The following is a 25,529-nucleotide window of genomic DNA, read 5'->3' as shown; positions in this document are numbered from 1 at the left end:
TAAGAGAGTTAAATGCATATTCATTAGAAATGAAATACAAAATACAATGATGTCGCAGGACAGGGGGCAGCAGGTGAACAAGACTCCCCCCATTCCCTACCCTCACCCCAATCCAAGGAATGCACCTATATAATACAAATTAGAGATCTCAAACAGGGGGGAGAGGAGGAGTTTTACAAAGTGATTTTCTTCCTATACATAAAATATATAATTTGCTGGAAGTCACTGCTGAGCTGTTAGGGGCAGGTCAGTCACTGTTCAGGAAGTCCCCTGAAGGCACACTGACCCCTACTGCTTCCCCACCAGTTTGCTGAATACGTCATAGATCTCTGGCTTTCCCTGTGCAAACTGTTCGGCTGTATTTTTCTGTAGCCAGTCAGATGAACGCATCTGTTGCTGCAGGAGGCCAATGAGGTCACCAAGGTTGGAGCTACTGGCACAGGTAGGTTCCTGGTGGCGGGACACAAAAATGACTTCATCTGTGCTATCTGCTTTACCGTCCTGATCTGACTGACAAGGCTGCTCCTTCTCCTCAGCCAGTATCTCCTGCTCCCGCTCTTCCAAAACCTTGCGGATCCGTTGCATACCTGCAATGGTATAAGGAGGAGAAACTCTAGTGGATTAGTTTAAGCCAGAAGTGTCCCCAAATCTATCAGATCCAGAAAAATTTGGAGGATGGAAGGAAAGGGGGAGAAAAACAGGGAAGACGAGGATAATAGTAATAGGGTTAGTTTAGGATTAAGGAGAGGAGGAAAGGGTGCTGCAGAAATTCTGGTGGGAGGAAAAAGAGAAGAAAACATTACTCACCTAACTGCAGCCGGTGGGTCTTGTCAGCAAAGATGATGCGGAACCATCCAGGTTCACTGCATTCAAAAGCTTTACCACAGGACAGGAGGACCTTGTTATCCAGAAAACGCCTCCAGAGCAGCATCTCTTCCTCAAATGTGCCTGTCCTAAGGTACTAGGAGAGTCAGCAGAAGGGCCAGAGGTTAGTAACATATAGGCTAAATCACTGAGATCCTCATGAATTTCTGATTCCCATGAGGTCTGCAAAGGCCAGGGGAGACACCTTTTACCTCTGAAGTAAGGCAGTTGTGATATAAAGGAAGAAATGGGGAGGAAAGTAGCTTGAGAGCAGTAAGATTCCTGCAAGGAGGGAAATGCACAGACAGATGAAAGGAAAAGAATGGACAGAAATACCAGGCAGCCCTTCCCTCTGCTCATCAGACAACAGATTTGTTAAAACAAAATGCTTATCACAGTATTAAACTTTCCTCTAGATGCAGCTGCACCACGTGCCTGCCCTCATCCCAGGAGAAGCCTCCCTTCCTAAGACTACCAACCTTTCGGAAATCAATCCAGACAAAGAAGCCTGCATTGCGGTTGAGAAATGGAACCCCGAGTGTCTTCAGTTCATCTGTCACATACGTATGAGCAGCTTTTAGGCGGGCATGATTGGCCCTCAGGTACACCTGGTTGATCCAGTCTGACCAGGAGGAGAACATAAAAAAAAAAAAATTCACGAACTGAGAAAGAATTCAGGTCTGTTCAGGTTTCCAAAAACTCACAGTGCCTTTTTGTTTCACCCTTCACCTCCTTTTTTTGTTTTCTGTTTCTTCAAATAGCAAAAAGAGGGGCAAAACCTATTTAGCAGTTTCATGTCTGTGCAGAAGAATATCTTCTTGACCTTCCTAAGAAAGTTTCCCTACGTTCATAGCTCTTAGTTGCTGTGGACTGTTAGCACTCCCTAGAAATCCAGTTCCATTTCCCTCATCCCACAAGCCTGTATTCTTTGTTTCCGCTCTGCTGGTTCTACATAACTCTGGCTATGTCTATACAAAGAGCTATCACACTTCTTCAAAGCTGCTCCTCTAATTCTGCTGATTAGGAGCTCTGCAGAAATGGTCCTTGTCTGTAGAACTGTCAGCCTTACGTTACATGGGCAGCTTCAGGGTTACAGAAGACTGTCAATTAAGCTGTACTAACAGGAGACCACTTGGGAAAGTAAGGGGAGGGGATCCCCCAGGTACTAAGACACACACAACAGCAGATGATCGTACACGGAGTTACTGATTCACCTCTGTCTCTGAGCAGCTGTGCAACCTTGTGCTGGACAGGTCCGCAAACCCCGTGGAAGTAACACAAAGAAGCCACTGCATTAGCAACATCTTGGTTCTCTGTATACAAAGTACCAAAGCGAATCCCAGAGACAGCAAAATCCTGCAGAAGACACAGAAAAACTACTTTACTACACAGGAAGACCAGGATCCTATTACTACTGCCTTGTTCTTTCCAGCACGAGGAACCTGAGGACACCAGGCCAACCCTACCAGCCAAGGCGGCACAGCACGATGGCAACCAGCACTCACCTTGCTTATTCCCCACATCACATGGGTCCGCTGTGGATCAGGCAATCTGTATGTAGAAGGATGCAGATGGGCAGTTAGTGTCATAGGTGCTGAAGCTTTTGGATCACCAGTGCAGCATTGCAGAAACAGAGAGGCAGCATTACACAATGACAGACAGTGCAGCATGGAACATCAGTCAAGTAGGGAAAATTCAAATCCAACCTAATTTTAGAACCTAGGAACTCCCTGGAACTAGTTTTAGACACAATTTTAAAGTATTTCAGATACACAGATACTTGCAAGTGCTGTATCTCATGCACAGATTTCCTGCACCTATGAAGCTTGTACATATAATGCTAGAAATCAAGCCTGCGCCAATGCATTTGCCAAGAATTAAAAGTAATTTTCTTTTACATCCAAGCCCAGAAACACTGAGCTAACACTTAACCAAGTGTATTTTATTTCCTTGCAATTGAGCACAAAAATAAAGATAGCACCACTGGTGAAAACTAGAAATTTGAAAAATAAAGCCCACCATATTTTTAAAAGGTGAGATTTGAAAAGTTTTTCTCATCTCATTAAATTGATACCTAATAAAACCTGTTCTCCAGTCTGTAATAACACTATGATCCGTGACTACTATATGAAAAAAACAGAAAACAAACAGCAACAGAAAGTCTTTACAGGCATCAACAGAGACATGGAAAGAGGTAATAATGTTTAGGTAGGAAGAAAAGCCCACTCTCAGCAAATGAAACATCCATTTTCAGTTTTGGGGACTGTCACAAGCAAAAACTGAAGCACACATTGAAAAGTGTGCCACAACAGAAACTACCTACCATTTTTCACTTGCTAGATTGCACTTGACAAAATGCATTTGCCATTCCGAAAATTGGCATAAGGCAGATTCAGAATTTGCTTGCTCATGACTTAACTTCCAGCCACAAGTTCACAGCACGGCATCGTGTTGAACTGTCACTGGAAGATGACCAGGGAAGTAGGAGCTGATTTTACCTGTCCATGCCTAGGACACTGTGAAACGTGGCTGATTCATCAAAAACTGACAGCATGTAGATCTCATCTACTATCACATGCAATTCATGTCTGCAAAAGGACAAAATGGAGATTACAACAGAAGGTTGCTTCGGGGTTAGAAGCAGTGATAAATTCAGGCCTGCAAAGACTTGCTTTATACAAAGAAGAGGGACGCCAAATTTTACAGAAGCATTTTTTTTCACAATTCAGGTCTATTATGTGTACATTGAAGTGATTTGAGATATATCCACCTGTCACCCACTGCAACCACATAATGAGACAAAACTTCAGTATTTTCCAATGCACTAGTGAAAATTAATTGCTGTATGTACTACCTGTCTAGAGTAAGTTGTATCATCGTCCACTGATAATCTCACAGATTCTGAATCTCAGAGAGTACCTGTGATCCATGATGAAGCTGGGAACCCATATTCATATATTTCTTTGTCTTTGCACACACAGAGAAACTGAAAGGAAAGGAACTCGGCTTCCTACCAGAGAAGCACAGCACCATAGTGTTTGCTAAGACTACCAACAAATAAAACTTGCATCCCTTGATGCAAATTACTTTGCCACTCCAGATGACTGCATGGTCCATGTTTGCTTGTCCCCAGACCTCCCCTCTCCTCTCTTAAGCCCACCACTGTGTGTGAAGAATAGACTGTTTGCCTGACTTCAAAGATATTCACAGATCAATATAGGGACAGCAAGCAGTCCACCAGATTCTGATAGCCATACCCAACTCAGGATGCCTTGGTCTTCCAAACTGACATACCTTTTAGCAAATTCCAGGTAATCCCGTAGCTCTGACAAGGAGTAGATGTCCCCAAGGGGATTTTGGGGATTCAGAAGAATTAAGGCCCTTACAGTCACACCCTATAGAACACAAATAATGCAGTATTAAAACAGCACCCACCATGGGATAAATTTTCAGTCCCTCTACTTGAGCAGCGAGTGTGACACAAGATTTCCCTCAAGCTTCCACCATGACTTTTTACCTCAAAGGTTACATTTGAATGAGAAAATTTCTAGCCACAAATTAAGATTTTTTTTTTCTTTTTGTTTTTTTACAACTATATCACTTGCAAAGTGAACTGAAGAAAACATAGAAATAATCTATGATTTTGAAAAGAGGGAGTCTGCCACAAACATTGCCATCTGGTCAAACAATTAATGAGAAAGATGCTCTCATGCATTCTCAGCATAGAAAAGAACTTTCTCTGAGCTATATCAGTAATTGGGAAGTAACAAAGTACTGAACATTGGCCATAAATGAGGCAAGAAAGATAGGAATTTGAACTATGTGGATGTAAACTGTTCTCATTTAGAGCACACTTGACTGGAGATGTCAGAGCCAGTAATGATCTAAGATGCAGCTAAACATATATAGTGCTTAGGACAACATCCAAATGTACAGACTAACTCTTCAGAAAGGTGATACTCATCTGCATTTATCCTTCAGATTTGCACCTCTCTCCCTCCTGCAAAAATTCTCGGTGTTCTTAGTGGATTTAACCACATAGAGCAGTAAGTTCTGGAGTTACTCAGCTGGCCTTCATGAAGGAGAAGCCCTGGGTAGTCTCTACTTTTTAGTGCATGCCCAGGTGTATTTTTCTTGTGATATGAATAGGTTCCAGTGCTTTGTGAATGGTCTGGTACTCCTGGTTTATCTTTTCTGCTGGAAAAAAACACCTGGACTGGACAGACACAACACCAGGGACTCCCCCTAAGCCTGCCCCTGAGTTTGCAAGTAGCCTAATCTCAGGTGGTCTACAAGGACAACTGGAAAGCCAGGTGCTAGAATTTGAAAATGTTTTGATCTTCAGGCCACTTCTGGAATATGCTGTCTCAAACATACTGTAGACTTAATGGTAATGTGAAGCTCAGCTAGACTCACCTCTGCCCGGGCATCCTGTAAGGCTTTTTCCAGTTTTTCCACTGTAAGCTGAAAAGGCCGAGTGCTTGTTCCAGTAATCTGGAAGACACCACAAAGATAAAAAAGGCCAAGTTATTTCAATAGAGTCTGCCTTGAGCCAATCGCCTGAGAAATGTTCCCCAAAAGAAAATAAAAATGCCACAATAACGACAAAGAAACCATCTTAACCTTTATACTACAGAGAGAATAATTAAATAAATAATATCAAAGAAATATTCATCACAGGCTGGCCACACACACACAGAATACTCTGGTTATCCTTGAATAAATAAAACAATGCAAGATCTCCATCTGCTCTTCCACCCCGGGACCATCTTTAGTAGGACAGTATATACTTCTGTCTCCAAGGCTCAAAACGGCCATTTTTTTTCCTCTCAAGAGCCATTACTGGGAGTAAGATACAAGAAAAAGACAAGACTGGAATCCAGATTTACAGTCTTGAACAACCTTCTTACAAATTATATGCCCAGTTTTTGTATTTTATTTATATTATCTATCTATCTATATATCTATATATCTCCAATATATATTGGAAAAATGTCCACAGGCTGCAGCCTATCCATGTTCTGAGGACTGCTTTCAAAGGTTCCCAAAGCTCGGCACTTTCCCACTGTCAATTATTTTTTAACTACAGAGGTTGGTATTTCCTTCCCTCAGATCTTACCTTACTATCTAAATACGCGTACACCAGCTTGACATTACCATAGAGAAAGACGCTCTGGGTAATACCACCATAAAAGGGAGTAGCAATCAGAACAGCTTCTGGAACCGAGAAAACAAAACTGGTTATCAAAAGGTCACAGGCCTTGCTCTTCTAATGTACTTCAGCTAAACATGAAAGCTTTTTTACAGCTCTGCCTCATTTCAGAGGAAAACACTGTAATGTTACTGCCTTTTCCTCCACTTTATTTTTCCGTTAATTCTTTAATCTTCTGCAAGAACCTAGGTAAACATGAGCATAGCCCACATTTAGCCTAACAAACTAAAACAAGACACCATGAAAACAGTGAAGACAGACAGGACAAGACACCAAGTGTTGAGTGCATGACGTCTGCAGACCACAGACATGATGAATTTCACAGCACAATCTTGCAGAAAACAAGAACTTTGCAGCAGGCCAGAGCCAATTCCACTACCTCACTTCTGTCAAACAATATTTAAACAGAGCAACACATTATTTCCCAGCAAAAATAAACATTAAAAAAATCTCCCAACCATCCACTTACCCCCTGGATCACAAAGGACTGTAGCTAACGCAGAAAATAAAGAGCCACAACCATTTAAAACAATCACCTACAGAAGAAAGAGAGAGGCTAGTGATAAATCTGTCCATAGAAAGACAACACTATATAATAATTTCTGACCATATCACTGAAATGTATTTTCTCCCCGGTTCTCTAGCACAGATGTTCCCAGAATTTTCCTGCTGAAATTCCACTTCTACCAGAAACAATTTAAATTCTGTTCTTTGCTTCAGAGACACTTTGTTCCGGTGCTGTCTTGATTCTAATATGCAATTTAGAAAAAAAAGTAGGCTTTAAGTAGGGAAAAAATTGGGGAGTAGTTATGAACTGCTAGAAAAGCAAACTACTTTTCATCAGCTAATACATGTTATCATCTCTCTGTGGTAACAGCAGCTCCAACCTCCTGCCAAATCTGTGCAAAAGCGGAAACCACTCTCATACAGGAGCAGGTTTGACTCCTGGCTTCTAGAAGATAGACGCTCACAGGTCCCATGAGTTTCACTCACAGTATCACGCAGAACGTGCTGCCTTGGAAAAGCAGGAATCAGCAAACTGATCAGTAGTAACTTCAGTTGACACACAGTATGGGCTTCTGTTGAATTACTGTAGCCAAAAATGCACTGGCTGCACCAGCTCCTGCTGCCTTTAGCACTCAGCAGAGGCAGGAGTCCCTGATCTCCTCAGGCATCTGAGCCAGCCTAGCTTCCATCCCTCCCAAGGAAGCAAGTCCTGCAGAGACTCAGGTCTCGATGCCTTCCTTACAACACTGCCACAAAGTTTGAAAAGGTCTGTTTTTACAGGCTAAAACTACTCTAGGCTCAGTTACAGATTTTTGTCCTGAGGTGTGACAGTGGAACAGGATGAAATTAAACTCAACTGGAACAGTGGGCATACTTTGTCAAGGCTGAGGGATACAGGCACAGTAGGTCCCAGAGCTGAATAAGGAAATGAAAACATAAAGCCCCACTGAGAGCACTGGCATGAGGAGCTGGCACACAAAAGTAAAGCATGGAACAAACATACAGTAGACCCAAAGTGTTTTGGCTGAAGTGTGCATCAAAAGCTACTGAAATGGCTATGAATCAATCTCGTTTACATGATAAAAGGCTGTCATCTTACCAAATAATTTGTTTAAAAAACAGAAGATGAAACTGTTTGACAACAAATGGCAATACATTAGAACAGACATCAATGGAAAGTGGGTTACCCACATTTTCTGCCTTAAGAGGTGCAGGGGCCTTGCAGTAATAGGTCAAAAATCGAGCCACTTCCTCCCGTAAACTGAGAAAGACACAAAAGCAAATATTGATTCAGCTTATTCTCCAAGAGGCTGGGCTTCCCCAGGTCCACATCTTAGGAAAATAAAGCCAGGGCACAGTAGTCTGGCGAAAATAGCTAGAAAACAGAATAGCTCAGGCCCATGCCACGGACATGGCTTTTATACATGGCAGAGGCATCATGGATAATGCCTATAATGGTGCATACATTTCTGATGAGCTTCCATCGAGGCACAGAAGAGAAAGATTAAAGTCCCCAAGTGTTCACTATGTTTCAAAGAACTCTTTGGAGTTACCCAATTTGTTAATGTACACTGTGCTTTTAAAACTGTGTTTGCTTTAGTAAATTTGCATCTTCTTTCACATAAAAGGATTTTTAACTGGATGAACTTGTTGGGCAGCTAATTTACAGTTTTGCAAAGAAAAAGATGATTAAGTGACCTAGAAAAGTTTTAACTAGTGAGTGTAGCAGAAGTTGTTTGTATGAATCCATTCTGCTTATCAAATAACCAGTCAAACAGAGAAGCGTTAGAGAAAAGAGAAGACTTACAACATATGTCCCTTCCAGTCAGGATACTGAAGAAGTGGAGGCTCCATCAGATTCATATCGGTCTGTGTCAGCTGAAAGTAACAAGAAGATCCATTAATAGCACAATCACTGATATCAGAAACATGGAGGTAGACACGATCCATGTACAGGTACATACCTGCATAGACAGACACACACATACACACACAACTTCAACAGTTGTAAAACTGGATTGAGAAAGCCACTGACCATCAAAATTAATGCATCTTAGAGAAGAAAGGATCAGCAAACTGATCAGTGATAACTTCAGGTTATATGAAGCGTACAAGCTTCTGCTAAGTTACTGCAGCCAAAACTTCACTGTACAGAGATCTACAGAAAGGATGCAGAACGGGCAATACGCACAATACCCACAATACCCACAACCAAGAGATCTGCAGAAGACTCTCTCAGCAAATGAAGCAACCCAAACAGTTTCAAAGAATGTTTTGCTCAACCTCTGAGAACAACAGCTTTCAGCTGGAAAGTAAGTCCCAGCTGTGAAAGCTCAGGACTAGACTGTCAGAGAGAGATAGAAAAGATTTTGAATCACAGTCAGATACATATTTTCTTTAATAAACTTTCAGTATATTATTTTTTTAATGAATTCTAGCTTTCATTTATGTCTTAGTTCCAAGTTACCACAGTTCCTTCAGATCTATAATTCTGATAAATTTTGTAAGTACTGAAGCATTACAGGAGCTTTCAAAAGCCAGGAGAAAAATGAAATTATCTTCTTGGTAATTCTTTCCCAGGGCAGGCACTTTGTTCCTTATTAGGAGTTCATTCTGATCTCAAAGACAAGATTCACCTGGACCGCAGAGCCCTTTATAATGTTTATATTTAGATAAAAGTATGCACACTGCTTTTATCTGAATATTTTGAAGGTTGTAAATATCAGGGTTTCACATAATCCAGTTCTATGAAGTTGCAAAGGAAAGCACAGCAGTGACAAAGGCAGAGAGAAGAGGACATTTTACACAAACAAAAAGGGAATAAACAAATATTATGTACATGGTACCTTCCACATATTTAATGGCAACAAAATCTATGAGTTAATATTAAAAAAGGTGAGGGTGGGGGGACACAACAAGTAGGTGACAGTGCAAGGGAGAAGGGAAATTCAACATGCAGTGTGAAAGTTTTTGTTTGAAAAAAATAAAACCACAACATTCTGTATTGGTGTTTTAATAACTGGTGCCAAGCTCTGGAGTTTAAAAGACACTGTCCTTATCCCATGCAGAATTACAACCTGATATTATAGGATTAAAGTTCCTTTATTCAGCTGTAGATGTTCTTGAAGCCTATGTAGCACAGAATTGTGCCTCCTTAGATCTCTCTCCTAAGCTTATCTAGAGAATGCAACATAAAACATATCAGCAGACTTTGCCAAAAATGGCTATGCAATAAGAGAAGAACCCTTAAAGATAATGCATTAAGGGCTAAGGAAACCAGATGGGCCAACTGAAATGAAGGCCATCTAAGATAGCTCACACCACAAAATATTCTCTAATTTAAGGGTCAAAAGTTGACGACAGAAATCTGATAAATTACTTTATTCAGTGGAAACAGCAAGTACTGTTACAAGCAACATTGTCCCAAACAGCAAGAAATAATTTGCTTCCAACCCCAGCTGGTGCTGCATTCAATGAAGCCATACTGTAACTCCAGGCTGCGGTAACTGGCAACAGTATCTCTGTTCAGCTTGTTGCCACAAGCGTAATGGCTCATCTCACTGTAGCCAACAAAGTCTTAACTCATTTTCATAGTAAGGTTAATTAAGATGCAGCTGATTACCATCTCTCTCTGCACCACTTACTGCAGGCTTGGTGTTAGTTTTAAGGGGAAAGGACAGCAAAGGAAGGAAGGTACGACCTACACAGACTAGAAGGCACCCTTTTTTGTGCAGGCAGCAGCCCTGCCTTACCTGTTCTTTTAGCTGGAAGGCGGAGTGGTGGGGTAGCATCCCCCCGAGTCAGTGGAGTGGCAAGCAGAAATAAAACAAGGAACATTTTGAGGGTGGGAATTGGTGGAATGGGAACAACCATGAACTTCAAACCACAGAGGCCGACTGTCCGACCCTGAGCCACCTTCCCTCCCCTCAGACAACTTCAGGTAGGAGAAACTGCCACCTGCCCACCTCGCAGGCTGCACCTGGGCAGTGATTTTTAATGGAAGTCCAGACACATTCCTCTACAGCACAGTCTACAGCACAGTTCTTTTGTTTTCTTTTGACCTTTTCTACTTCTGGAGTTGTGCCATGTGTTTCATGCCTCTCCTGGTGCAACTGAACAAACTAAGCAGGTAGCAGCTGGCTCAGTCTGATTTTGGAAGATTTCAAGCGCTGCCACTGTTCACTGCTGCCACGTGGGCACATTTTGGGTAAGCTGAGAACTGGGTGTCCAAATTGTTTGACTTTATAACAGACAGATGTGAAGATCCTTGAAATTAAATACAGTTCAAAACTAATTTCAAAACCTCTGTATTAAATCAAGTACTGTCAGCAGGAAAAAATAAAATGCATCTTGTTTTTGTTTGGTTTTCTGAGCCAAGTACATCCCCAAAGGGAAACTCGTCACAAAGAGGAACAGAAAAACACCCTTTTTCCTATCCTCCTGGAAAAATAACATAAATAAATGTACAAACAGCTGGATTCAAAGGTGACTTGCAACAAATAAAAAATTCACAATGAAAAACTTTACCAGAGAAACCTGAGCAATGGCAATAACTCCCTGAAGTACAAGCACTGGGGAGGAACTACACAACAAATTCAGTATTTCTTTTTGGAATAGGACTTACCCGCTTAGACATCAGGTCAAAGCAGAGTTTATTCTCACTGGTGCCGAAGTTTATTATACCCTAGAAAAAGAAGTAATTTATTGTTTTATAGACACAAAAAACCACATGCCTACATCACCTTAGCTATCACTTCACTAACTTGCCTCCAAAAGCTTACCAGGGAAAAGTCAAAACAGTTCACATTAATTTCACCATATGTAACTCAAGACACATATATATGTGTGCGTGTTTACGTATGTAACCCAGGCACTCAGCTTCTTAGTCAATAAACTGCCTGTAAATGAATATGTACTAACAGTTTGTACTTCTTTACAGAATATGTTCAGCTTAATCTTGAATTCACTCACTGGTATATATCTAACTACAAAAGAAACCCTAAAACAATTCTGAGAAAACTGAGGTTTACCCTTCTGCAGCAGTTTTAAACAATGTTTTGGATACATTTCTTTATCTAAAAGCATTTATCAGTCATTACCATTCCACTCCACTGATTTGCTCAGAAACCACATAAACATGTAGTCGTAATTGGTTACAACACTAAATTTTCCCCACTGAAGAGACAACTCAAAAGTTCCAGGTTTAGGATTTGGCCCTGTTTATTTAGTACTAAATTAGATCTTGAAGAGTTCAAATCTACCAACATATTTTCATAATTGGAAAAGACTGGGTAAATAAATTTTGAAAAATGCAAAAATAAATCTAAGCAACTTCACGTTTACGATGTTACTAAAGTACAAGTCCAGTTTTAGGTATTTGTTTAAAAAACCACCGCCTATATCGACAGAAGTTGGTAGAAGAGGCAGTTTTCACCTCGTAACGCACCCTGAATCAAAAACTTCCTTGTGTTTTTCTATCTTAAAAACCTAGTTTTTAAGATACACACCCAACACGGCGTGACTGAAGTCAGGGCTAATAATAAAACATTTTAAAAGTTTCAAGTAATTCAGTACTTGAATGTGAGATCTATTTCAAAGTAATTCACATATAAATCATTCTTTATATTTACTATGCTTGTTACTCTGTAATGATTTGCCATGAAATATTAACACTCTGCCTTTGTGCCACAAGGGGGTGTGATGAGCTGCTTATAACTGAGCAGCCGAGCTCAAACAGGCAGAAAAAGGGCTGTTAGTTAAAAATAATAATAAAAAAAAAGTCTACTACTTAGTTGTTGTATCTCCTGCACCCATCATTGCAATAAACAGATATAATCAGATAATCCGAGATGCTCTTCAGTGGGCAACAGAGGTGATTAGGTGAAAGGAAGAACAGGAGCTCTGTTTGCTCCTGCAGATTTCTTACATCTTTCAAGGTCTCCTACTGCTATTATTTCCCCTAATATTCTATTAATAGGGAAATCAGAAGTGCAAACCTGAGCTCAACAGAGCGCTCATCTTTCTATACAGATGATCTGAAAAGCTACTTTTTATTTCTCTTCCTCAAACACCTTGACTTGCCATGTATTAGTGAGATCAAAAAAACCTCACACTTTTAGAGGTTTGCTGACACATAGGCCAAGAAAGTTTTTTCCCAGCAAGATAAGCCAGGAAAACGCTCCAAGGTTCACACTCACATTGGGGTTCTTGTCTTCATCATACTTGTCAGCATGATAAGCTTTGTACCCTTCCTCAGTGGAGCCACGAAAAATGTTGGCAATGTTGCCACGAGCAGAGAGGTAGGGGCTTCTCTGGAAGTCGCTGGCGTTACAGAAGCCATGCATGTCAACCCTCCTGTCGGTAAGCGAGCGAGATCTCATCTCTTGCAGGTCGCCCCCTCCTCCTCCCATTCCTGCAATTTCGGACAGTGCCTGGCTGAAGTCCAAGCCCCGAGGCATCACAACAGAGGAGGACGAGCCGCTATGGCTCTGCTTTAGGATGCTGAGCATCTGAGCAAAGACGTTGAACATGCGAAATTCATGCTCCCGCTCCAGTTCAAACCGGCGCTGCTCCAGTTGCATCCGACGCTCCTCCACATCCAAATCTCGCTGAAACCGGCGTTCTTCCATCTGCAAAAAGCGCTCTTCCATGGCCCGCTGAGATGTCAGGGTCTTCAGCAAGAGATCATCGAGCGGGTCCTTCACACGCTGGCCTTTCCGCTTTTTTCTCAGCCGATGCAAGGCAGAGAAGCCAGGCCGGGGAACCACGTTCTGGATCCGTGATGAGTTTGCCATGCTGGGCTCACTGAAACCTGTGAATATGTAAAAGCAAGGAAGAAAAATTAAGCATGCAGAAAGTAAAGCAGCATGGACATGCTTTGCTGACTTCCCCTGCTCTTCCTGGGAAACATCCTTCGATCTACTGTAGGGTTTTACAGGAAAACTGAAGCAAAACCTGTCAGGTACATCTTGAAGTTTGCGAGGTTTTTTTGAAGTTTGTTTTTAACTTCACAGATTGGACACCCTATTAGGCTGCCAGCTCCAGCCCTGTACCCAGCTTCTGAATAAACCTGAATGATTGTCAGTTCCCTCCACTGGACTATGCAACCACCACAGCAAAGAGGACATAGCATTTCTTCCTAATCTCAGACATTAACCTCACACTGGTTAGTTATCGTCTCTCTTCTTCCCCATCACGCCGTGCTCTTCCATCAGCCCATCCTAGACTGGTCTGAAACTGCTGGAATTTTGAGACCGTACCCTTCCTAGCAGCCAAGCAATGGCCAACTTCTTTCAGTGCTGGTGTCTCATCTCCTGTGAACAGATAAGCTGTTTCTGCAAATGACTTTCAAACACATCTTCTTCCCAAGACCTAACAACTAGCTTAGAAAGCCAGGCAATGTTATTCCCAAGTATTCTTCGATGTTGAGTGTCCTAAAATATTTTCCAGATCTAATCTTTTAAAAGAAGGCAAGGGAAGTTTCACCTGCAGGTTTATAGTGTAGCCATGGCAGAAGAGGGTCTCCTGATACAATTCAGCATGAGGACCGCAGACAGCCCTGGTGATATTCAAATGACAGCAAAAAGCATGCAATTTTTCCTTTTTTTTTTTTCCGGTAAGGTAAGTACTGTCAGCATTATATGTGGAAATCTAGCACGAATGCCTATCCCGTCTTATGGCAGATATGCCAGTCCTTTGGATTTCGTACATGCTATTTAGCCTAGCACATCAATTTTAGATTTTGTTTCCCTGCAAGCGAGATACGTTTCGGGAATGGCCAGGCAACTATGAACGCAGATACCAGCCTTCTACTTTAAAGCTTTTTGGGACGTGGAAAAATAAGGATCCCAACGTCAGTGCGAAAACCAGGTGTCTATCTCTGCACCAGAAAAAAAATAAATCTCTCTTTCTGGGAAACCAGGCAGAAACCTTATGCTGGAATGTAAAAGGCTATCCCTACCTGAAGGTGAAACACTGGTTTCAATGGGAATCTCCACCCTGGAGATGGGAGAGTCGTTCTGGGCCCTCTCCAAGAAGGCTCTCTCCATCTCATGTTCTTCAGGGGAGCCCTGCTGGTAAGACATGGATGGTGGGGGCTCTGGGGTCAAGCAGTGCTCATCAGAGTTCACCTCCTCACATTTGATTTCCATCAGTTCAGGGTGCTGGGAGTGTCCAAAGGGCAGGGCCGAGGAGGCGAACTGGTGATGGTAGCTCTCCACCATGCTGCCCTGCAGCACCTGCTGAGCCATCATGCTGCCGCTGAGGGAGCCGTAGGCCAAGGCGGGCCGGCTGGTCAGCACCCGGTCCATCACCTCGTAGAACTTCCACGTCCGGCCACCCCGCGGGGCCTTGCTGTTGTCCTTGATGCGCCGGTACTCCAGCTTCATCTTCTTGATCTTCTCCCGGCACTGGTCGCCCGTCCGGTGGATGCCCTTCTCCCGCAGCACCTCGGCGATGCGGTTGAACACGTGCTGGTTGCGCAAGCAGCTCTCCAGCTCCACCTGCACCGACTCGTCGGCCCAGAGCTGCAGCAGCTCCACCACCTCGGGGTCCGACCAGTTACTGCCGCGCTCGTACTTCTTCCCCCGAAAATCCATCGCTCCCCGGCCGCGGGGCGGCGGGGCGGGCCGGAGCGGGATGCCAGCGGGCCGGGGGCTCGGCCCCCGCGCGGCCCACCCCCCCCGGGCCGAGCCCCGCCGGGCCAGCGGCGGGAAGAGGCGCCGAGGGGGGCCGGGGGCGCCGGGGAGGGGCAGGCGGCGGCGGCGGCACCGCGGGGGCGCGCTGCGCCGGGGGTCCCGCTTACCGCCGGCCCCGGCCCGGCCCCGCCCGAGCGGCGCACCTGCCCCGGCCCCCGCCCCGCCCCCGCCCGGGGGGCCGGGCCCCCCGCCGGGAGGGGGCTCTCGCACCTTGGCCCTCGAGGGCGCCCGGGCGGCCCTGCCTCCCCCCAGCCCCTAGCGGGCTGTACGGCCGCCGGCACGGCTCGGCGCGGCTCGGCACGGCTCGGCGCGGCTTAGCCCATCCGCTGGAGCCGGGCGGAGCGAGCTAGCGCGGAGCCGAGCCGGCATGTTCACATCCGGGGTGACGCACATGCGCGCAGCCTTATTCCGGGATAACTTTAGTCCGTGCCAGGCGCTCCCCGCGCTGCCGGGGCCGCGCTGGCTCCGCGCGGCGCCCGCCCCGCCCCGCCCCGGCGACACGGCAGCGCGGCACCGCCCCGCGCCGCCCGGGGGAGGCGCCCGGCCGCGCCGGCACCGCTGGCCCGCCCGGCACTGCCAGGCACGGCTCGGCACGGCCTCGCCCGCGGCCCCCCCGGGCCTGGCCCAGGGCCAGGCGGGGCCCCCGGGAGCTGTGCTGGCGGGGCAGCGCCGCCCCCTGCGCCCGGGGCGGCCGGGTAAGAGGCAGAGCCCTGCCGCGCTGCCCCGCGAGGCTGCTGCCCCGGCCCGGCGCACTGGCGGGGCCGCGGGCCCGGCCTGGCCGGAGCTGCGGGGTGTGCGGTATCAGCCGGTGTCGGCGGCTGCCTCCGGCAGCCCCCCCGGGTCACTGGGGCACGCTTGGCGGCGGGTCCCTGCACACCAGCGAGGGGCTTGTGTGTCCCGTTTCATTGAATCAGAACGGCCTGGGTCGGCAGGGACCTTAAAGAGCATCTAGTTCCAGGCCCCCGGCCACGGGCAGGGACACCTGCCACTAGACCAGGGTGTTCACAGCCCCGTCCAGCCTGGCCTTGAACACCGCCAGGGATGGGGCAGCCACAGCTGCTCTGGGCAACCTGTGCCAGTGCCCCAGCACCCTCACAGTAAAATTTGGCTGTCTTCCCTCCTACACCCAGAGAGTTTAGCAAGCAGCGGGTACGAAGGGGCCAGATATTGTATCAGTTCACTCCTCTACTTACCACTCCCTATCATGGTTCAGATCCTTCCAAGTACACCCCATCCTCTGCTACATCCCTGAATGGGGTGGCGGACTAGAGAGTAAATACAGGATTTCTTACTTTCCTTCTACGTGACCAAGTCAAATTCCCTACAGGGATCTCTATTCGCAGAACTCGAGTCTTCTCGGAGTTGTCCTGCTGCATCAGCCGCGAAGGTGGCCTCAAACTGCACTGCAGGGCAGTGCGTGCTGTGCTGTGGCCCATCCGCTTGAGAATTTCAGTCTGGACCGGAGCCTGGCAGGATAAGGACTGAGCCCTAAGGCAGGGGGTGTGAACAAAACCCAGTAATTTATGAGAAAAACAGAAAAAAACCACAGCATGCCGGTATCCTGTATCACGGTTCTCCCAGCTAGCGTACGGGCTGTGAAGCACACGCTAGGTTTGCGATTCTCCTTTTAGATCAAAAGCTCTTCTTCATCATAGCACTGTGGGGGCTTTTATCCAACTCTTAGTAACTTCCCTCTGGATTTTCATAAATCATTCACGGCCTCTATGATTCCATTTCTCAGTCTGTGATATGGAAATAGAAATCTTGATCTTCATTATACTTTGTGAAATACTTTGAATACTGTCAAGGGAGGGGGGTGGGCGGGCAGGGACAAGACAAGACTTAGCTTTAAAAATGATACTACCTTTCCTAATAACTTATCAGATAGTTGGATTTTTTCCTCTGTGGTCTGCTTAACTAGAGTTTGTACTTCCATACCCTCATAAGAAAGTTGTGCTTTTACTTTCTTAGGGTTTTTCATGGGAACGGTGCGCTCTGTTTTACAAATACAGATTTAATTATATAAGGACATTCAGACTGACTGGGAGTGGAGTACCCAAAGACCAGGCAACAATGAATAGAGCCATTGATGACAGAAGTTTAATAGTAAATATAAATAGATTAAAGGCAGCACGGCATAGTCTTTTTAAAAAGCTTTTCAAAGAAGCCTGAGAGCCAGGCTGCAGCCTGTTATACCTGAGGGGCCATAACTTAGCCAGGCAGCAGCAGAGAATTCTCAAAAGTAACTCAACATATGCCCTGGCTTGGGGAAGAGCTACTCTTTCAAAATACAAGCATTAACAGGGATGGAACCTAGATTCATTATATAAAATAATAATAATAATAATAATAAATCTTGAACTGTTGTTCATGGTTCAGTTGTTTCTACCTTTTTGTGCCACATCAAGTGGAAAGTTGATTTTTTAAATGAAATTAAGAGCTTGCCTTGCAATCATGTCAGGCATGCATGGCACAGAACAAGCATATCACATGCAGTTAATATTGCTGAGATAATTGTTTGAGCTGCTTTTCCAATTCAGATGGAAAAGAAGGAAAATAGGGGCTGTGTTCCCAAAGTGCAAGAAGTGATGGTGTTGAAATGTGCACAGTGCAAGTCGCTGAGAACTGCAAAACCTAAAAGGAAGACTTTGTTTTCTGAAGTAGTTTGTACACCCATTTCAGTGACATAAGTGTAGGTGCCGCCTAATCTGATGGATCTAAGACAGGCCAGTTCTTTTAACACTCATTTGACAAAAGCTCCTCTCTACCTTTCCTTTTCATGAAGCATGCTCAGGAATGCAAACCGAATGCTGTCGCAGAGTACCTTCCTTATTCTCCGAGAATTTCATGCCTTAGTTTCATCTTGGCAGATGACAGCCGAGTGCTGCAGTTAACAGGGCATTCCTTCCCTGAAGAAACCATGTATCACAATTCCCTTTCTAACAAGCCGTGACATGTGATCCTGAAAATATTTGCTTTAAAAATGGTGTTAAGCTTCATTATTTTATTAATACTGTATAATAATCTAGGTCTCTAAGTCATTGATGTAACTAGTTGATGACAGCTAAATATTAGACAACAGTGTTTGCCCTGGACATTTCAGGCCATCAGAGCAGGGGACTGTGCTCTCCAGCCAGTGCCCATAAGCAATGATATTCAGAATAAATTTTCATTAAATTTGGAGTCCAGCTCAACATCATGGTCCCAGATGGCACTGAATTGAAAGCCCTGGAAGCTGAAATTTGTGTCTACAGCACATTTGCAGGCTGAGCGGAAGGAGTCCATTGAATATCAGGCCTTCAGCCGGGCAACATGACAACTATCATGGTGGGTTTGGTAGGAAGAACTTTCACAAAAGCAAACGGAGGCCTTGCGACTCAATTAAATGTCAGATGGTAACAATAAATTCTTTTGTTCTAACTACAGCAGCTTTGGTTTTAATAATAATTTTTTTTAAAGGGCTTAAAATTAGAGAGGCCTTCATGCTGCAAAGAGGGTGGCTGATAAGGGGTCAGCATCTCCACAACCAGCCTGCTCTGGGCCCCCCTCCCAAGGAACCGGCATCCCCAGCGGAGCGGCACGCCGCAGCCCCGCTGCCGACACCCCCGAGGGAAGCTTTGCCAAGGAAACCTCTCTGGCCTTTTGCCTGGCACCCGCCTCGCCCGTGTGGGCGGAGAGGCGGCGGGACCGGGGTCCCCGGCAGCCCCCCGCCCGCCGGCGCCGATGGGAGGCAGGTCCCTGCAGAGGGTGCTCCAGCCCCGGCCACCGCCGTCCCGCCGGCGCAGGCTGCGCGGCGCCGCCACCGGCTCCGGTGTGGAAACCCACGGGCGGGCAGGGGCACGGGCGGGCCGGGAACGCACCGGCGAGGCATCTAAGCGGGGGTGGGCTGCCCGGCAGGCCCGTGTTCCAGAAGGCCCGTACGTGGCTCCCCGCTGAGGACGGCGCCCCCCGGGCCGCGCCTGCTGCCTTCAGGCCCAGCAGCGCCGTGACCGAGCCCGCAGCCACCGGCCGCCTGTTTCCTACCGCCGGGAGCAAGGTGAGTTGGGCGGCCTCGGATCTAGTCCCCAAGAGGTGACACGGGTGACAATTCTTTGTAATAATCGCAGCTTGGAAATTAAAGTCCAAAATGACCATTGAGACAAAGACACTCTTATATCTCTCTAGCTTAGTAGATAGTATAAATAAGAGATGTTGACATGTTACTGGATAAACCACAAGAAAATGAAACTCTCTTAATTCTGTTAGTTTCTTTGGATCTGGGCTGATGCCCTGGCCAGAGGTGGTGTGGAAGACCATCCCCAGGCACTGTTCTGCACCTCATTCCCCGGATCGCCCAGGGGCACTGAGCAGCTGAAGCCAGCAAGCAGCATTTGTTTTTACGTTCTTCAAAACCTGACCATTGTAGTGAAGGGCTGGAAAACACCCTTTCTGCTTCACAGAGTTACTGATATATGAATCTTATTAGTAATATTGATTATCCACTCAATTGTCCTGCAAAAACTCTCAGCCCAGCCCCTGAAAACCACAAAATGACAACCGAAATAAAACACCCGAATCAAAACTAAGGCAGGATCTCGTATGCACCAGCATCTTCCTTCCTAACTCACTACTGATTCGTCCACCTCTGTTTCTTTGGAGATGAGTTTACATCTCACAAGACCCAACAACCATTACAGATGCTCTTACTTAGGTTTCTTCCAGCATTGGCAGGCAGAGGGGGATACAGCTCGCCCTGTTAAATTAGGACATCATTTTAACAAGCATCTTTAGCACATGGACATGAGAGAAGAGAAGCAAAAGTGTCTGAGGGACTCATGCTCCCAACGCATGCCCAAAGGGTTATTTAAGGTACTTTACAGTAAAGTCCACAGAGTACAGTAGGACAGTCTTCAGAAAGCTTTTTGTAAACCAGATCTGAACAAAGAAAACTGCCCAAGACAAGAAGAGTTTTGTTATTAAGCACCTAGATTTTCTGGGACTGACTTCTTGGGGGTTTTTAAGTATCAGTTTTGTAACTGATTAAACAGCACATTGCCTTTTCTGTGAAAGTCTGGGCAGACCCACAAGGCATGGCCCATTGTGGGCAGAGGGAGCTATTGGGAGTGTCAAGTGTTTTCCACTCTCACGGTCAGTGTAACATCCACACAAACAACTGAGAAATTGTTTTTCCTGCTTTGTGCAAATTACTTTGCTAAGAGCCAGGCCTGCTTACTCACCTCATACAACTAGTTAATGGTATTCCCTGGAGTAGGAAGTGGTGACTGGGTTGGGGGTGTTTTAAGTACTGGCTAACTCTGTGACTAATAACAAGCAGAGATAAAGTGAATCTGAGTGTCTAAGTTTGTATGTCAGAAGGATTCAGGAAGGGGAATGGATCCAGATTCCTATGGCCAAGCCTACTTCTGCAATTTCATGCCTGGACAGGACTAAAATGAAGAGAGACTGATTCTCTTTTCCAAAGATACCTAAATTCCTGTAGATGCAGTTGCCATAATACTCAGTCACAACTCACAGAAATTGTAAGTGTCCATGCTACAGGTGAAACGGTGACAAATTTCAGAGCAGGCACGAATTGCAGTTCTGCTAAACTGATGAGCACACCACAATTAGCTAGGGAGTGACAGGGTCTGTGTTTGCTTCTTCAGGGTGAAGTAACAGTGGCTGATGCCCCAGGCAAGAAGTCAAACCCAATGTGTCTATTAGGGCAAATAAATTTAACTGTCCACATGACACTGACACTTGTCATACTATGTGTAGAGAAAGTTCTTGCAGTGCTTCACATCCTGTGCGTCCTTCTGTTAAGGTTTGCCAGGCACCTCATGGCCAAGGCAAGCAAAGGCACTCATCACTTGCAGATTCACACGTACATTTAATTTCCTTGCAGGGCTGGTTGAAACCTTCCCTTACTAAGCACAGAGATGTTGCATTGCCCTAGAGAAAGAATCCTTGAGAGGCTTCACCATGAAGGACACACAGTGTGGCAACTTCTTCATGGTCACTGATGCTGGAAGAGGACTGCAGGGAAAAAATACATTGAAGAGAGTAGAGGAGAAGGAGGGGTACTGGCTTTGGCTGGAAAATGAGCACTCAGGGTTGCTTCCCTCTTGACATGCTGTTTATATTAGCCAGTCATGCATTTTTGTCTGGTTTCTTTCTTGTTTGGCCATTGCTGGCTCTGGTCTGTGCTCCGAGTTCTTTGCAAGGAGACATGCAAATGTTTTCTCCCTCTCTGCTGCCAGAAAACCATGCAGGTCATTTCAGAACCCACAGACACCAAGCCAAGAATGCCTCAGCCCCTTTTGTGGCCTCCAAACTCACATCTGCAGATCACAAAAATCTCAGCTTGATAAGATAAAGTTACTGTTTTTAATCACAGAAAGTTATTGGTTTTGATGGTATTATCCTTCATCCTGAAAGAGACATTAAGACAGTAACTAATATGCTCAGGAACACAGCAATAACCTGCAGGGAGATATGTGTTGCTATATTGCTCGACAAAATCAGGACACGCTAACACACTGAGGTAAATACAAGAGATAAAATTCCCCAACTAATGACAACAAAATCAGGTATCAAACCATTTCCCTCTCTGTGGCTGGCTGGATGGTGCCCTTCAATTGCCATAAGGTTTTTTGTTCCTTTAGTTTTAAGACAGATGTATTCAGGATCTCTCACATTTGCCTTAAAAGAGAAAAGCCAAAAGCAAGGGAAAGAGCAGGCCAGCTGCCCTTATCTGATGCTAAAGATAGACACACAGACCTTCCATGTTTGGTTGGATACAGAAAACAGCCAGGATTAAATTTCTAGATAAAATCATGGGTGAGAATTCTTTTGTATTTTCATGTATAATAATAAGGAGTTCACACCGCTTCTGCCTGAAATAACTACATGATCTGAAACTGGGATCTTGTTTCCTGTATCACGACTAAAAGCCAAGCAGGATACTTCTAACACGCTCCCAGCAAGACCTGTTTATTCACGCCGAGTCTTTTGTAACCAGCGACAAGAGTCAGCGTAGTTTTTTGCAATTATAGAAGAAATTAAGTATTTATATACAGTGGGGAATCATGTACATGAAGAAGACTTTCCCACAGAGCTGTAACACTGGCCTGCAGCACCCACTGCTGCGGGTGTCCTTGATTTTTACAGCGCTCTGCCAGTGCAACTCAAGCCTAACATGCCGGAGCCCTGCAGCTATTCTGCTCTGGCCTCACTGCACTGACAGCAGATCATCGTCCTCATCCTGACCTTCTTTTCTGCTCTGCCAGGCCTGAGAATAATAAATGATGCTAACATTTACTGGTAGCCTTGTGTTTGAGGCCGAGGCCACAAAACTCACATCACTGCTTGGCTGTGTACCCATCCAGCTCAGCTGCACCCAGCTTCTGCTTTCCTGAACCAAGTATAATATCCAAAAGGGAACAGTCCCTTCACATACCATATTGTCAGTGCTGTCTATCTTTTCCTTTTTTTTTTTTTTCTTTTAAGCTTTGCTTTGCAGTCAGTTCATGAGAGCTGGAGACCTTTCTGTTCTCCTTCCCTCATTCTCCCCATCTTGTGAAGATCTTCAGTGATGTTGCCCTTAAGTCAATAATTGCTCCCAGCAGCATTGATTGTCCTTGTGTAACTACCAGGACACTCAGGAAATAACCTGAGACTCTGTGGGACAACGTCAGTCCTGCTGAACAGGGTATCACCAGCTGCCTGAGCTGTACAACTCTTTGGTGCCTCATCCAACTATGCTATGTTTATCTGTACTCAATGTGGCTCAGAGAAGAAAATCCAATTTTTAAATACTATTTTAATGCAAACTTCCTGAGAACAGAGTGGGGAAAGCATTGCTGGCTGGCTGTGCAAGGCAGTAAACGACAGGGAGGTTTTTGAGCTGCCTGAAATAAATTTTGAAGTAAGGCTAGCAGCAATTTTACACTAACATCTAAATTCAAACAACCCCATTGGATTGATTGCTGCCTGGAAAGGAGACAACCACAAGTTAGAACAGCACAAGGATCTGGTACCTTTAAGTAGATATTTGTCAATGCTGCTAAGAGTCTATCTTCCCTTCAGAGAAGTATATGGATGAAAAAGAAGTGGTCAGGGAAAGAAACATGGAAGTAGTCGGGATGGAAGTCAGTTCTCCCAAGAATGAAAATCCTTCCAATTTCCCACATGGACTCAGAACCAGAACCCGAAATCCCTTTAAAGCTGGTGGCCCCCAGACACTGAAGTTGAAGCTGGGGAGATGATCCTCCTCCTCACAGTTGTACAACCTGCCATTAGCACTTGGAGAGTAAAATAAGGCAGAAACGGTCAAAAAAGGTGTGCAGGTGCTGCCACTAGCTTTGTTTCTACCATGGCTGCCTGGCACATCTTTTCTTCTCATTGAGCGATTTCTCTTGTCCCTGCTGCCTGTCTGGCATGGACTCCATTGCACCTGTGCAGCCATTAATGGCAGGGCTGACCGGGGAGAGACCTTGCGGTCTCCTCACTGCTCCCTCCCTGTTCGTTGCAAAGCTGTGAGCGCTGCTCAGCAGATAGGCTTTTCCATGGGGCTGTGCACCCATATGCCACGAGTTTCACCTAGGGTGTATGTCCATAGCTGGCTTTCAAGTATCATGTGAAGGAGTATGGAAAACCTTACCCAAGTCAGAACATAGGACGTCTCTCTTTTTCTTCCCTGGTTGGTTGCTCTGTCAGAAAAAAAGAGAGGCCAGACTGCTCTGATAGGATTTCTTCTTGGCAGGCCTGCATGCTGCCACTTATCGCCTTGTTATCTTCTATATGCTTATGTGTGGTTCATTTGTTTCATTTTTTCCAGGAATTGGAACTGGGGTGACTAGTACCCAGTTCTTTTCACCTCTTCCCCTCCTTTCTTCAAAGACTATTTCCTACATTTTTGGATTTCATCCATTTCTAATGAGATCTCAGAAATAATTCCTAACACTTCGGCAGCTGTCTCAGCTAGTTCCCTCAATGCCAGACTTCATCAAGCAAACTTAACATGTATCTAAGCAGTGCCTGAGCAATCCTAGGATTGTGCCGTGTGCCGAGCAATGCTACACAAAGCCAGCTCCAATCTGTCAGGGGTCCGTTGCCTCCAACACTGGTCCTGAGCCAACCCAGTCTTCAAAGCAGAACAACCACATCCACGCAATGCCGGGTCTGACATCATTATGTCTGCCATACTCCACTGTTTCTTCTCACTCCCTGCATTACAGTGGTGCAGACCCATCCAGAAGGACTGCCACAAAGCTAATTAGTTCTGCTGGTCCTGAAATTGTTGGGTCCAACCTGCAGTTCCTCCATCCAGCTATTCTCCCCTGCCAGCCAAATAATGGTGAGCCGACTAACAGTCATCTCGCTGTGCTGGTCCAGTTCCGAAAAAGTTGGCAGAGGAAAAAAAAAATACTTTAAAAAATATAGCTGTTGGTCATCTCAATCTTGTTTTCTACTGTAGAACAAGCAGATGCCTCCACATGTGTTGATGACTGTAACCTTACAACACAGTCATACAGTTTGCTCCTACCTTACATTTGAGAGAGGCACAGGGCAATTCAGTGATTTGTCACTCATCACAATAAAAATGTGCAGAGAAGTACCAATAAGAGATGCTGTCTGTCTTCTCTGAGTTTAAGATGACAGCAGCCTCATCACCTATCAGAACTGGGATACCCCAGGAATGAACTATATGCATTGTCTAAATCAAACAAAAATGTTTCCCCATACCTTACAACTGAAGCAAAACATAGTTGGAGTGAGATACTAATATTTTGCTCTTACCTGTGGACTTTGCTAGCAGAAATAGAAATGGGCTGGCAGACAGTCCGTCAGATTTTGCCTTATGACCCCGGGCACAGCTGCAGTTATAACTGGCAAAAAGGCTGAGGAAGTGCTCTCTTTTGTTTATTTACTTTGTCAGGTTTGTTCATTAGACTGAGATTGCATCAAGGAGCTCCCAGAAAAGCACGTGTGAGAATCACACACCCCCACCTTTGCAAGGTTTTCCCAATCAGAGGCCATGTCCTTGCGCCCTTGGTTAGGGTCACGTGCCTTCCTTGCGGTATTTAAAGAGCAGCATGTGCACTGGTTATCAATCATTGTGTGCAGGCCTTCTGGGTGGAAGAGAACATTCAGAATTCCCAGCTATTGCTAGAAATTTCTGAAAATCTGATTCCTCAGAGGCTGACAGGTGTTTTATTGCATTAAGGAAAAGAACAGAGTTTGTTTCACAGGTGTTGGCAAACCTTTTC

General features: G+C 45.3%; 1 protein-coding gene across 3 annotated transcripts; it reads right to left on the bottom strand.

Moving 5' to 3' along the window:
• ACCS (1-aminocyclopropane-1-carboxylate synthase homolog (inactive)) lies at nucleotides 1–25,126 on the bottom strand. 3 transcript variants are annotated; one of them, XM_056346551.1, is made up of 15 exons: nucleotides 25,060–25,126; nucleotides 12,781–13,394; nucleotides 11,208–11,267; nucleotides 8,391–8,461; nucleotides 7,775–7,844; nucleotides 6,546–6,612; nucleotides 5,984–6,081; nucleotides 5,281–5,358; nucleotides 4,159–4,259; nucleotides 3,363–3,452; nucleotides 2,370–2,415; nucleotides 2,079–2,220; nucleotides 1,344–1,486; nucleotides 808–961; nucleotides 1–587 (listed from the first exon to the last, which is right to left on the bottom strand). In XM_056346551.1, the coding sequence occupies exons 2-15, from the start codon at nucleotides 13,375–13,377 to the stop codon at nucleotides 289–291; spliced, it is 2,016 nt and encodes a 671-aa protein (XP_056202526.1). In that variant the 5' UTR covers nucleotides 13,378–13,394; nucleotides 25,060–25,126; the 3' UTR covers nucleotides 1–288. The 3 variants fall into 3 exon arrangements, with proteins under 3 accessions (XP_056202526.1, XP_056202524.1, XP_056202525.1); XM_056346549.1 differs by lacking the exon at nucleotides 25,060–25,126 and adding an exon at nucleotides 14,544–15,724; XM_056346550.1 differs by lacking the exon at nucleotides 25,060–25,126 and adding an exon at nucleotides 14,721–15,724.
• Between the last annotated feature and the right edge of the window lie 403 nt (nucleotides 25,127–25,529).

The sequence above is a fragment of the Falco biarmicus genome, chromosome 7, assembly GCF_023638135.1.
Source record: "Falco biarmicus isolate bFalBia1 chromosome 7, bFalBia1.pri, whole genome shotgun sequence".
In the NCBI taxonomy this organism is placed as follows: Eukaryota; Metazoa; Chordata; class Aves; order Falconiformes; family Falconidae; genus Falco; species Falco biarmicus.
The sequence above is the reverse complement of the archived record's forward strand: the minus strand, read 5'-3'. Positions and strand labels throughout refer to the sequence as shown.

What these genes read in the sequence shown, in the direction of transcription:
- ACCS (XM_056346549.1), bottom strand. Translation starts at nt 15,180, where the DNA reads ATGGATTTTCGGGGGAAGAAGTACGAGCGCGGCAGTAACTGGTCGGAC. An exon ending in TACAGGATGCCCGGGCAGAG is followed by an intron (nt 4,260 to 5,280) that starts GTGAGTCTAGCT and finishes TGTGTTCTATAG; the next exon opens with GGTGTGACTGTAAGGGCCTT. An exon ending in TGATGTGGGGAATAAGCAAG is followed by an intron (nt 2,221 to 2,369) that starts GTGAGTGCTGGT and finishes TGTCTTCTGCAG; the next exon opens with GATTTTGCTGTCTCTGGGAT.